At 56.3% G+C, this 13,146-nt stretch overlaps 2 protein-coding genes across 11 annotated transcripts in view; one reads left to right on the top strand and one right to left on the bottom strand.

Moving 5' to 3' along the window:
• CUNH10orf105 (chromosome unknown C10orf105 homolog) overlaps positions 1–4,039 on the top strand; it is a 5,685-nt gene extending 1,646 nt beyond the window's left edge. For 3 of the 4 annotated variants that reach the window (XM_010606293.2, XM_010606273.2, XM_010606284.2), the window contains exon 2: positions 2,010–3,782. In XM_010606293.2, the coding sequence (XP_010604595.1) occupies positions 2,015–2,398 (384 nt within the window). In that variant the 5' untranslated portion in view covers positions 2,010–2,014 and the 3' untranslated portion in view covers positions 2,399–3,782. Of the gene's footprint in view, positions 1–2,009; positions 3,783–4,008 lie in introns of those variants that run through there. The other variant, XR_004518259.1, reaches the window with a different exon arrangement.
• The window catches only part of Cdh23 (cadherin related 23), a 336,018-nt gene that overhangs the window by 88,088 nt on the left and 234,784 nt on the right, over positions 1–13,146 (bottom strand). For all 7 annotated transcript variants that reach the window (XM_010606319.3, XM_010606337.3, XM_010606311.3 and 4 more), the window contains 4 exons: positions 11,017–11,236; positions 9,679–9,831; positions 7,943–8,056; positions 5,356–5,504 (listed from right to left, as the gene is read on the bottom strand). In XM_010606319.3, the coding sequence (XP_010604621.1) occupies positions 5,356–5,504; positions 7,943–8,056; positions 9,679–9,831; positions 11,017–11,236 (636 nt within the window). The remainder of the gene's footprint in view (positions 1–5,355; positions 5,505–7,942; positions 8,057–9,678; positions 9,832–11,016; positions 11,237–13,146) is intronic.

The raw sequence follows: 13,146 nt of genomic DNA on the forward strand, positions 1-13,146 counted from the left end.
GGGGGTGGGGGGCCGGGCCCCATGCTCCTCTCCCCGCTGCCTGCCCCTGGGAATTCTCACTGCTACCTGCGGGGCCTCAGCATGACAGCCTTGCCGGGCCTGGTGCTAGAAACTTGACTCTTAAAACTGCAGCAACACTAAGAAGCAGGCTGGGAAGGAGGAAGCTCCGCCTTCCCAGCGTCAGAAGAGCGCAAGGTCAAAAAGAAATGATGAGGGCCGGGGATTTAGCTCAGTGGTTCTGCCGCCTGCCTTGTAAGCACAAGGACCCAAATTCGATCCCTGGTACAAAAAAAAAAAAAAAAAAAAAAAAACCCAAAAAAAAAAAAAAAAAAAAAAACCCAAAAAACAAAAAAAACAAAAAAACAACAACAACAAAAAAGAAAAGAAATGATGAATCTTTCTTGGACCCTCTTCTAGATTTTCTGGCCTGTGTTTGTCGGATTCAAAGATCACAAATGCTGGCCCATTAGGTGGATGGGAGCCGATGTGTTTTGTTTGGCCTGTGTGGTGTTTCAAATATTTGAAAATTCATTTTTTTGGAATCCAGTTTATTTGGCCTTTGCATTCCTTCTCCCCACTTCTTTCTTGCTTGCTTTAAATAAATTTGAGTTGATTGCTAACATGTAAACATCAAGAATGTTTTCCTTTAAAAAAAAAACAGGTTTCTGGCTTCCTTTGGGAACTAGGGAGAGCTTGGCATGTGGGCCTGCATTCCGCACTGGCACCATCAGCCTGGGCGCCCAGCCAGTGCTCCCCAGGCGGCTGCCTACTGGTCCCCTTTGGTCCAGTGTCACCAGCCAGATAGGCTATGGGATCCTTATCTACCGCCCCAGGCATACTCAATCAAAAGCTCAGCCTGGTTTCCACCTAGGACCAACTGATGCCTTCCTGAAAGGATGGTCTTAAGTGGTAATGGAAACGCCCGGAAGGTGAATGAGGTCTTAGGCAGCTTCCCACCAATCTGGTTGGCTCTTCCAGAGCTCAGTCTTGTTCCAGGAGCAGCTCACTAAGCTCAGAGAGAGAGAGAGGGCTGGGGGCCAGGAGTCAGGAGGTGTGGTTCTGGCCTTTGCTTGGCCACAGCTCTCAATGTGGCCTCAGGCGTGGCCTTACTCTATTTGGTGTCCCCACCTGTCATGGAGCAGGTTGCAGAAGGAAGCAATAGCAGGAATACCAGGGGCAGGCCGGTGAGCTTGTGGGGCAGTGTGTCAAGCTGGGTGCCAGCACCTTGTGTAAAAGGAACAGCTGTTGAAGCCGTGTGTGGTGGCGCACACCTGTGATCCCAGCACTCAGGAGGCTGAGGCAGGAGGATCGCTGTGAGTTCGAGACCAGCCTGGGCTACACAGTGAGTTCCGGGTCAGTCTCAACTATATAGTGAGATCCTGTCTCAAAAAAAATAAAAAAATAAAAAAATAAAAGGAACAGCTGTGGCTAGAGGTGGAATTCTGAAATTTCAAGCTAAGCTAGTTACCCCAGTATTATTAGAAATCTCGCTTAAAAAATAATCACAATTAAATTAAAAGTGCTACAAGGTCCCCATGAAACACACCTGTGGACCACCTGGCCCCATCTGCAGCCCTGACATTAGATAGCTGCTAGGGTCCTTGTCAGCCAACACAGGCGTCTTATAATCTAGGATGTGCTCCTGGTAATAGAGCAACTTACTGATGTGTTTGGCCCCAGACCCCAAGTTTCCAAGCCTAAGAGTATAGTGATTCATGCAAACTGACTTTAAACTGTAGAAGAGCATCACTCTTGTCTCCCCCATGGCAGGCATGCAGGAACTGTAGCAGAAAAAGGCCCCAGGGAATGCGCCATCATTTATCAGCTGTGAGACAAAGCCTTTACTTGTCCCCTCTTTGAGCCCCACTGTCCTAACCTGTAATGGGGTCTTAATGCTAAGCAGCTCAGCACACCCAGCCCCCAGCAACCTGCTCCAGGTGTCTCTCCCACCCCCAGCCCTGGGTCCCCAGATCTGCCTCTGAGTTTCTGTCTGTCCCTTTCTGCTGCAGGCACCATGAGCACAGAGGGCCCCGGCCTCACCAGCCCCCCAGCCTTCCTCGTCACCCCAGTCACTCCTGGGACCCTCGCGGAGGTGGCAGACCCCCTCCCTGTGCTCATCGCCCTGGCCTGCGTCTTTCTCCTGCTGGCCTCCTGCCTGCTGTTCCTGACACTCTGCAAGCCAGCCGCACTGGACCCTCACTGCCGCCGGGCGCCAGAGTGCCTGCCCCACCACCCCTCCAGCCCCAGCGAGCCCCGCTTGCGGCTCTGGAAGCGCCTGGGCTCACTTCGCAGCTCCCTGCACAGCTTCCGGCGTGGTGGGCCTCCCCCTGCACGCCCCCTGCCGGGATGCGATGACAGCCTCGGTGACAGTGCCTGCGCGGAATTTACCAAGCTGTGACGGGGTCCCCAGGTTTACCTGCGGAACCTCCTGCTTGGCACCATAGACTGCAGGATGGCAGCCCAGACAACATGTGCTCCAAGGCCCCTCTAGGCCTCTTTTGTGTGCCTAGTCCAGGTCCTTTCCCAGAGGTGGCCCTGGAAGAGGGCCTTCTCCTTTAGAGCCCCCGCTGCCGCCTGCTCGACGACCCCTGGGTCACACATCAGGACGGACAGGAGAGACCAGGGCAGATGCGGGCAGTGCCAGGGAGGCAGGGGGCTGCCTACCACCAGCAGCGGGAGGGGATGCCCCTGGGTGCTGAGGATGCACTACAGTTGCTCTGTGCCCCACCAGAGAAAGAGGCCACCTCCTCTCGGGTGGGACCATCTAGACCTCCAGGACAGCTGTGGGACCTCCAGCCTGGGCCACATCAGATGCTCTGTGTTTCACTGACTGACTCATCGGTATGGGCTTCTCTGACTTGAGAGACCTCAACTTCTCCACCCAAGGCCATGGCTAAACACAGGTTGGGCCTCCAATTTGGAGAGTGTGCAGAGGGCTTTATTTCAAGAACTGGGCCTTTGGTTTGCCACTCCCCAGCTTCCAAACCTTCACCGGCTCCCTCATGCCCACTGGACATGGCCATAGCTCCTAGCCTGGTGTACACTGCGCTCCTGAATTAAAGGTTTCACTCCAGGAAAACTGAATCACCTGTCTTCCCTGTCCACCTTACGCTTCATACAGCACCTGCTCTGTGAAGCCCTTTCTCCTCCAGTTGAACTGATCTCTGCCTAGAACTCTGACTCTTCTCCTCCTGCCGCCTGCACCATCTTGCCTGTGTCTCTCCTCCAAGCCTGGAAGCCTGTGGAGAGCTGGATCTTATCCAACCTCCTGCTTTGACCTGCCAGTTCCAGGAATAGAAGCACCAAACCTTTGTTTAGGGATGAAGGTTGCCCAGGCTGCAAGCATCCTTACCCCAATGCGGTGGGAGACCTGTTAGGATCCGGTACAACCCAGGGCCCCAACTGGCCTCTGATGCTCCCAGAAGGAAGACTTCCCTCCAGGCAGGCCCTGTTGGACGGGTCACTGCGCCTTCCTTCCTTCCCTCCTCTCCCCTCCCCTCCCTCCATTCATATTTCCTTCCCTCTGTCCCTCCTTTCTGGCTTGGTCTGACCTCAGATGGGGAACCCAGCTTTGCCAGAAACTCCTCACAGGGCATGGAACGAGGCACCCAGAGACCTGAACTTCTTAAGAAGTGTGGGGAGAAGCAAGGAGTCTCGCATGACTTGTGTCTAGATGTCACCCCAAAGCCTTGTGCAGTCATAGATGGAGCTTTACGGAGGCGGCTGGATCTAGAGTGTGTGATGCTAGGATGGATCAAGGGTGAGTGATTACTAAATTAGTCCACTGATTGGTTTGGCATAGTTCTGGGTAGGATTAAGGGTGTTCCACCCTGGGTGTGGTGCTACCCACCCTAAGGGCAGGAAGCCTGAATAGGATATAAGGGATGGAAAGAGGGCTGCCTTGGCTGCTGTGTGCTTGCTATTTTACTGCTTTGCTGCCTTATGCCCACCATGAACTTTTTCTCCTCTGTGATGCCCCTCTGCTGTGCCACCCTGCCTTGGAGCCAGCCAACTATGAACTGAAGTCTCTACAAACTGTGAGCTACAACAAACCTTTTCTCCTTTAACTTTGGGTGTTGGGTATTTTGTCTCAGCAGCGAGAAAAGTAACTAAGACAGAGCCTTACATTACTCACAGACCTTAGGAGTTTGGTCCTGAGTAGTGTTGTGTAAATAGAAACCAGTTCTCTGGGGTGAAGGAACCAGGCAGGTCCTCTCCCAATGGCTCTGTTCCTCCCACCTCTTCCTGGTTTGCTTCCTAAGGGCCTGAGCCCTGTGCTCCCCACCACTGTCCCTGGCCAGCAGGCCCTGTTTGGCAGAGGTATTCTCTTGGGGTGGAGGGTCTGCCTGGATGCTTGAAGGTGAAGGAAAGCTGCAGGGATTGGGGGTGGCTCTCAGAGATCTGGCTGTACCCCTGTGTTGTGCAGGCTGTGGGTCTTGGGTCGCCTATCAGTCAGCCAGGGTAGCAGGTACTACTACTAGCCTGGGTGGTGCCTCATGTAGTTTTCAGGGGGGCTTTCCAGAGCTGAGGCCAGAGGGAGGGAAACTGCCTCCTGGAACCAGACTCCTGCATATCCTCAGGGCTTCCTGGAATTAGCTCCTTGCTCTCTGTCCCTTTCTTGCCTGCTCCTGGTCCCCACATGAGGAAGTAGGCATTGACCCTCCCAGCCTCCATTCCCACCCCAGCCCGGAGCCTGCCCAGGGCAGGCCCAGATTTGCCGTGCTTGGCTGAGACTCAGAATTGTCAGGAAAGCCCTGCAGCTGGTGAAGACAGGCATTCGTTCCTGGGCCCCCTTCCTACCTGGCAATATGACTGGCTGGGGGCAGGAAGAGGGGGGTGAGCTCACTTTTGAGGTCCTCCTCCTTCTAGCCTCATAGCAGTTGCTCCTGTTCCAGGCAAAGGAGCACTTTCTTCTCCTGCCTGTTGCTTCCAAAAAGGGGCCTTGGCCAAGGGCTGTGAAAGCCACTCTGTTCTGGCCTAGCAGGGCCTGGCTCTTTCCCCTGCTCCTTTCTGAGAAAGTGTGACCTCTCCTTGTTCCTGCTCTGAAAGCCCCTCTGGGTGGGTTGGGGTGCAGAGCTGCCAGGACAGGGAGAGCAGGGCCCTCTTGCTTGCTGGGGCACCCAGGGCCCTGTCCTCAGCTGACACCACCTGGGGCCCATGCTCCCTGGTAGGGGCGAGGGAGCTGGGTGCCCCTTTTCTCACAGCATTGTCCACTTCCGAAGCAGCAGGCCCACCCTGGACCTTCTCCTGTCCCAACCCTTCTTGCTACAATGCCACTGAGCCTGCACCCACCGAGCTGAGTGTGGCCCTGTCTGCCCCAGCCTGCCACCCACCCCACGGTCCATGGCCACCTGCCTGCACAATGCTGTGGCCCTCATGGATGTCTTCAGGGACGCTGGCCTCATAGCTGCTCTGCAGAAAGATGGGTCGGTTGTCGTTCACATCCAGGACGGTGACAAACACAGTGGCAGTGCCTGTGTGCCGTTTGCCTACGGGGCCATTGTCTGTGGGAGATGAAGGATGGGTTTTAGCAGCTACCCAAGGGGCAGACTTCCCAGGCACCGGCAGGAAATACTTCACTTATGCTGGCCTGTATCCGGAGACTTCCTTTGCAGATAAACAGCACGACTAACAATATCTAGTACTCACATAACCCCAGTGGCTGAGCATTCTTCTAACTCACTTGGTCCCCACAGCAGCCCTGTGACTGGGCATTGTCCTCCCCACTTCCTGGAGGAGGCAACTGAGTCTCAGACAGATGGAGAGGTTAAGTCCCTGGGAAGCTGTGCATGCTCATTTATTTTGGAAGAAAGGTCTTTGATGATGCAATTAAATTAAGGATCTCGAGAGATCATCCTAGATTACTGGGTGAGCCAGAAGCCCAATGTGTCCTTGCAGAGCAGAGAAGGCAAACTGGGACTGGTAGTGTACCGCACCTGTAGTCTCAGCACTTGAGAAGCTGAGGCAGAAGAATGACTTGAGCCCAGGAGTTCGAGACCAGCCTGGGCAGCCTGGCAAGAGTCTGTCTCACAGAGACAGAGAGAGGTTGAGAGTGAGGAGGCAATGGGAGATTTGGAGAGAAGAGAGGGCCAAGTGAAGATGGCGCCACAAGCCCAGGAACACCTACAGACACCAGAAACCCAGGGTCAGGGGAGGACTCTCCCTAGATACTTAGAGGGACTGTGGCCCTGCTGACACCTAGAGCCAGGGTTCGACACTTTCTCTTCTTTTATGCCACTGAGTTTGCGATGATTGGTTCCAGCAAACCCAGGGCCTGCTATAGAGAAGGGACCTGGGTCACCTGGGCACTGTCCTTGGCTGCACTCCACAGGGGCCAGGACACCAGAGCTTCTGGTTTTTCAAAAAATTTATCTGAATCTTTAAATAAAATGTCCTGAATTCTTAGTAGGTACTTGTCATTCCTTATTAATCATGCGAATCAAAGGAAGGAATGTGTGGGTCAGATTTAGCCTGGGGGGCCTTCTGAATTCAGGGGCTCGGGCCTGCTTGGTTTCCAAACCTAAGGACTCACCCCAGCTGAGGAGGGATGGTGGGACAGATACCTCGGCCCAGCCCTGGGGCTGTTGGGCTGTCCTCCTTGGAAGGCAGGGCCAGTGTCTGGGTGTCGCCCCAGGGAGGAGTCAGATGGCAGGAGTTGGCTGGGGACACAAGGTGACTCCATTCCTTCCTAGGCCAGGTGACCGTATGAAGGTGCAGTTACCTGTCCTGGGGGCAGATTCTCCCCAGACCAGCCTCCTGCCACCCTGAGGGCCCTGCCAGCTCCACCCAGCTGGGACACTGGGCTTGGAGGGGGTGCTCTAGAAAGTCAGATACCGAGCCCTGTCCTCTTGCTATCCTGCTGAAACTGGGGGGTGACGCATCTGCAGAGGGCAGGGTGGCACCCAGGATGGGAAGAGAGCAGGGCAGAGGGCTCAGGCACCCTGGCATGGCCAAGCTGGGGTGGGACGGTGAGCTGCCAAAAGCCAGATGCAGAAAGCTCAATCCCATCTCAGTAAGAGCTCACTGCAAACACTGAAGTAGGTTCTCCTGAGGGGCCCGGGGCCCGGGGCTCAAAGGTCACATCACCTCTTCCCCTCCAGAGTCTTCAAGGGCTCTCCACTGCCTGAAGATCAGAAACCAAACTTCCAACTCAATGTTTGGAACCCAGCCCTACTGGATGGCAGCCTTTCCTTCCCAGTGACTGCTCTCTCACACACAATGACTCTCTCCCTCCAGGTGTGGGCACGAGCTGACTCCTCTGTCCCAAGCACCCGTGAGGCTTCTCCATCCACTGAAAGCCTGCTTGGCCCTCAAGACTGTGGTGGGCACCCCGTGCCTGCCCATCAGCTGCCCTCTCCTGGGAAGATTGTGTACCTCTGAGGACCCCCTACTCCCTGACACTGAGGCCTGGGGTTCCGGGCAGGTGGGGAACACCAGCTCTGGGGATGGTCACCTCTCCATCCCTCGGCTGCAGAGGGGCTCAGCAGGGCGTACTGGGACCCAGGAGCTAACCAGAGCTGCAGCCTCTGGTGGCCGTGTGGTACAGAGAGCAAAGGTGGCCCCTGTGGACAGGCGTATCACCTGAGCCCTGAATCCAGCCACACCTGCGGCTAGATCGCCAGGGGGACAGGTTCCGTGAGCTCATACTGCTGAAGTCAATTTATTTTACTTTTAAAATTTGTAACCCAAAGAGTTCCCAGATGCTGCTTCCTCCAGGAAGCTTCCCTGACCCCGCCCCACATACCCGTCACCCTTCGTGCCCAGTGCCACCGCTGAGCCCTCATCCCAGTCTCCCCCTGACCCTCACCAAGCTTCTGCCTCACCATCCTCACGCCTTGCATACAGCACAGAGCGGTGGCCTCGCGTCCCCCAGGGCTCAGTGACACCGGTGTGCGCCTGGTGGCCCTTTCCCCACTCCACCTGGAATGACGCAGGCACGTACCGATGGCCTCCAGGACGAGCGTGTACGCAGCCGTGGTCTCACGGTCCAGGCCCACCACGGTCCTCACCATGGCATCACGGTAGCCCACACTGAACTTCCCGTCCACGTTCCCCTCTGGGGGCGGAAGAGAGGCTTCAGGACAGGCAGCAAGGCGAAGGCGGCCAGGAAAGGGCCACCTCAGCTCTGCCCTGTCCGCGGGACCGGTCCGGTTTACTGATGAAGCAGCAGCAACTTGGGAGCCACACGGCTCCAACTTGCCCTGCCCGGCTCTGATGGGGCGCAGCCTGCGCCAGCCGAAACCTGGCATCAGAAGGGACTAGCGTTTATGGAGGCACCTACTGTGCACCAGGCACTCCGCATGGCCCAGTTCATTCACTTCCTTGTGACAGAGGAGAAAGGCTCTTTTCTTGAGGCTGCATGCGCTGCCGGGTTTCTCTTCTGGGCTGACTGCGGAGCTGGGCCCTTCCCACACTGCCCCTGTGGCTAAGCAGCCAGCTTGGGTTGGGGCTGGATATGTGGCAGAGGATGGTGGGGCCACCGAGACCTCCCCAGGCGTCTCACTGTGGGGGCTTGGTGGGGATGGCTGAGGACCATGGTGCACCGCACAGCAAGGGTCAGGGCAGGTGGGCAGGAGAAGGTGTCGCTGGTCTTCCTGAGCCCAGGGCTGGGAGGTGAGGGACACCTCTCTGGGTGTATGGTGCCCCGGCAGTGTGACACTTTGGGCAGCAGAGGGCGCCACTGCACCAGGCTTGGGGCCAGCTGGGCCCAGGACTGCTCAGCTCCTGGTAGAAAACTGCAAGGCTCTCAGCAGGCCGGTGGAACCCACCCCCTTCTGGTGCTGGGGTCTGCCAGGTGCTCCCTTGTGCTGGTTGATTTGTCCCCAGAGAAGGTCTCAGGACCCCCCAAACACTCCCTAGTGTATGAAGTACCATCTTCAACGGACAATCTGGCCTCTAGCAGGGCCAAGAAGGGACTAAGATGCAATTAGTGCATGGCTGAATCTTGGGGCTGATGTCAGGGGTTCTGAGGACCAGACTGTGAAGAGCTCTCTGTGGAAAGGAGAGTGCAGAAAGCAGAGCTGGAGGGCTGGGAGGGCACAGGCTGCAGCAGCGTCAGGGAGGTGGGTGTGTGCACTGCACAAGTGCATAGGCAGCACAGGGTGTGCAAAGAGAAGACTGAGCCCCTAAATGGCCACAGGTGGGCTGAGGAACGTGGAGGACCGCCTCGCCTGCTATATGTGTCACCACTTCTCTGGTGGGCCAGGCATCAAAGGATGCTGAGCAACAAACTGTCCACTTCTGGGACAGGGAACTTCGGGGCGTGTTTGTTACTCCCTGCGGATTCCAGCGCCATGACAGACATCACTGTCCCTGCACACGCTTCATGCTGAGCCTGGTCAAGGCCTCATCGCCGCCGGATGCAGCTTGGCAAATTTTTTTTTTCTTTTAGCTAAAGCCAGTTCATTTAGGGAGGGAATTCTAAAACACTGGCCTCTACGCAGATGGGAACCTGCCTTGTGAGTAAAGGTTCTGGGGAAGGACAAGGCAGGCCACAGTCCTCCAGCCCCTGCTTTATCACCAGCACTTGGGGTGCTGTGGGGACCTCCTGCCTCGCTCCCAGTTGCACCCCTTGCCGCTTCCGGAGGTCCCAGAGCACAGCGGGCAGGTGTGCCACTGAGGACTGTGGCGGGGCTGGGCCCTGTCTCCTCCCCCAGCCCCAGGGTGGCCCGGCCGCACCTGTGATGAAGTAGCTGAGCTCAGCGTTGAGGCCCACGTCGTTGTCCGTGCAGTTGAGCCAGACCACGCGGGACTCCCGAGGCACATCCTCTGACACCGACACATTGTACACGGCCGGGAGGAAGGTGGGCGTCTCGTCGTTCACATCCAGCACTGTGGGCAGAGGGGCAGGGGCTAGGCTGCTCTGCCAGGACCGTGGAGGAGAGGGGTTCCCAAGGGAGTCGCCACCCCTGCTAGCAACTCTTCCTGGTCTCATGCCTGGGGCCCGGGGCCGGCTGGAGCCGGGGCTGAGCTGACCAGGCCTCCACAACCTCCGTCTACCCCTGGGGCTTATTGCTTGCTGCTCACACTGTCAAAGGCAGGAGAGAGAATCACAGAGCTTTTCTGCAGTATGTACCTAATAGTGGCAAAGTTGAACCTAATAACGATGATGACAGGGACCGCATGTGAGCTCCTCCGTGTGCCAGGCCCGAGCCGAGAGCCACCCTTCAGGATCACACTTGGCCCTCACACGACCTTGTGAGCCAGCACTGCCACACAGGCCGTTACAAAGCTCACAGGGGAGACCCTCTCCAGGGTGTGCAGGGGTCCTAGGGAAGGTGGCTGGCTTTGAGGAGTTTCCCGCCCAAAGGTTTCCTTTGCCTTAAAGAGTTCTGAGCAGCTCTGCATGTGAGGTCTGGCTTCCCTGGGCACACGGGGGTTTGGGGTGACCTTCACAGTGAGGCCAGGAAAAATGACGGGCTCACTGATGACGGGCTGCTGTGGGCCTCGGAGAGACTGCACATACTCCCTGTCTACTGTCGGCCAAGAAGGGCGTCCCCGAACTGGCACAGGGACCCACAGCGAGAACTGGGTCCGCAGAAGAGAGAACACCTGGCTCTCTGTCCCGCCATCTCAGGCCTCAGTGAGGAGGGGCCGCCCCATGAGAGCTGCAGGAGCCAGCACAGGACGGACAGGCCTCATCTCGCCACTTATTTCCTAAAGCCATGGCTCAAGTCAGCGTCCCCTTCCTCCCCCGAGAATTAAAGACACATTCCAAGCAGATGAGAAGCAGCTCCACCCTCACATGGAGCGGAGATCCCAGGAACTAGCTGGAGAGGAGCTAAGGGATCCTAGAGAGTCCAGGGATCTCACTGCCCTCGTCCTTCCATCCAGAGCCTGGGTTCCACACCCACAGCACAGGGAGTCATGACGAAGCTTTGCTGGCTCAAGCAGCGTGGTGGAGCTAGGCCAGCCTCGCTGTGTGCAATGCGCCTTTGAGGAGGACGCCATGGTCGGTTGCCAGCTGTGGTGTGCGGGCTCCTCTTTTGCCTGGCACCGCCCAGGGCCCCTGCTCACCTCGAATGGTGAGGGTGCTGGTAGAGCTCTTGGTGGGCGTGCCTGCGTCGCCGGCCACCACCCGCAGCTGGTACTCAGCGATGCGCTCGCGGTCCAGCTCGGCGGTGGTGACCACCACCCCGCTGCTGCCGCTGATGAGGAAGTCCATGCGGGGCATGCCCACCTGCATGCGGTAGGTCACCAGCCCGTTCAGGCCCTCGTCCAGGTCGATGGCCACCACCTGAGGCAGAGGGGGTGCAGCGTGAGGGTCAGGGACACTCGGGCAATGCTTCTCACCTAGGAAGGGTCCCTCTTCCCTTCCTCTGCTCCCACCCGCACATGGCTGTACCAGACACCTGCTTCCCAGCTGGCCACTGTCCCCAGTGTCACTGCTCAGAGGCTGAGGGGGCAGCAAAGGTGTCCAGACAGGTTCTGACCAGACACACTGAGTGAGGCCAGGGACACTCTCAAATCAGAGTCCAGGTCCCACAGCCTCCCGGCTGCTTGGCCAGTGGTGTCCACAGCAGCTCTGGCCTCCAAATTCTCCAGCACCCTGGGACCCTTCCCTCATCTCCACCCTCCATGCCAGCTTCCAGTAGCTGCATGACTTAAAGGCTCTTCTGTTATCTGGACCTCAACCTAGAGGCCACTTGGCCAACAGGCTCCCTCCCCACTTGGCTGAGACCTATAAGGCAGCAGCAACAAGTGGATGATGATGTCAGGATTTTTTTTTTTTTCTTGAGCTAGAGGCTTGCTATATAACCCCAGGTTGGCCTTGAGTTTGAGTGAACCTCCTGCTTCAGCCTCCTGAGTGCTGGGATTACAGGTGTGCACCCAGCTCAGGATTTTTTTTTCTTGTACAGGGGATCAAACTCAGGACCTTGTGCCTGCAAGGTAGGTGTGGTGCCACTGAGCTAAATCCCCAGTCCCTCAGGATTTATTTTTCAAAGTCACCTGAAGATTTAATTTATCAGTTCATCTCATCAGACACCAAGTGTGAGTAGAACACCTCCTCATCTCTGTGCTGTTCCCACTGGCGTCTGGTCTCCATCAGAGCTAACCCAATTCAAGATCCTGCTCTGCTGGGGTTTTACAGAATTGCATTTAAGATCTTGGAGGAAGACTGGAGTTCTAGCAGAGATAGAACACTTGCCTAGCACACCCAAGGCTTTGGGTTCCATCCCCAGTATCAGGGTGAAAAAAGACATTGGAGGAAAACGTGTAATAATATTTAAAACAAGAGCTTTGAACTAAGCTGAGACTTTCACCATTGGAAGGCAGCGGACTAATTCACATTCAACAACCTGGAAAAGAGGCTGTCCTGATTTGGCTTGAATGCTTTCCAGGATGCAGAACTCACTACTTTACTTTATCTGTATATCTTGAATCCCTGGAGGAAGTTCTGCACACCTAGCAGAAATCTTGATTGGTTGAGGTCCTAGATGTGACCAAGGTCTCATCAGAACCTCTACCTGTTTCTAAGTCAAATGCTCCCTGAACCCCACCCTCTCCTCATGCGATTTCAGGATTGGCCCAGGTGGGCAGCTCTGTTGCTGTTGTCTGTGAGCCCCAGAAAACTGGATTTGGGGTCTCATCTGCTCTCAACCCTCCCAACCCAATCTTCCTAGGATTCCTTGGCAAATAGCCGCTGTTCCATGGATGGAGGCGCCCCCTGGTGGAGCCTCCAGTCAAGGCACCGAGACAGGTGAAGAAACTGAAGCACAGTCTCCCAACCCAATCTTCCTAGGATTCCTTGGCAAATAGCCGCTGTTCCATGGATGGAGGCGCCCTCCAGTCAAGGCACCGAGACAGGTGAAGAAACTGAAGCACAATGGGCCTGCGTGGCTCAGCTAACGTTGTCCACTCTGGTATCCAACAACCCTGTCTTCTTTGAGTGGAAACAGACTGCCCCGATCCCGCTGTCTGTCAGGTATAAATCACGACAGACACAATGCCCACCGTGGTGCTCAGGCAGTCCCAGGACCAGGCTGCTTCCTCTATGTGTCTAGCTGGACACCCACAGCATAGCAGGCAGGCACTGCTGTGTTCTCCATTCCACAGACAAGGAACTTGAGGCTCAGAGAGGTTGAGGAGTGTACTCCGAGTCACAACGCACACCAGTGGTGGCACTGGGATGCACGCATACACTGG

The sequence above is a fragment of the Fukomys damarensis genome, unplaced genomic scaffold (genome assembly GCF_012274545.1).
Source record: "Fukomys damarensis isolate Sample0158 unplaced genomic scaffold, DMR_v1.0_HiC HiC_scaffold_20, whole genome shotgun sequence".
Taxonomy (NCBI): Eukaryota; Metazoa; Chordata; class Mammalia; order Rodentia; family Bathyergidae; genus Fukomys; species Fukomys damarensis.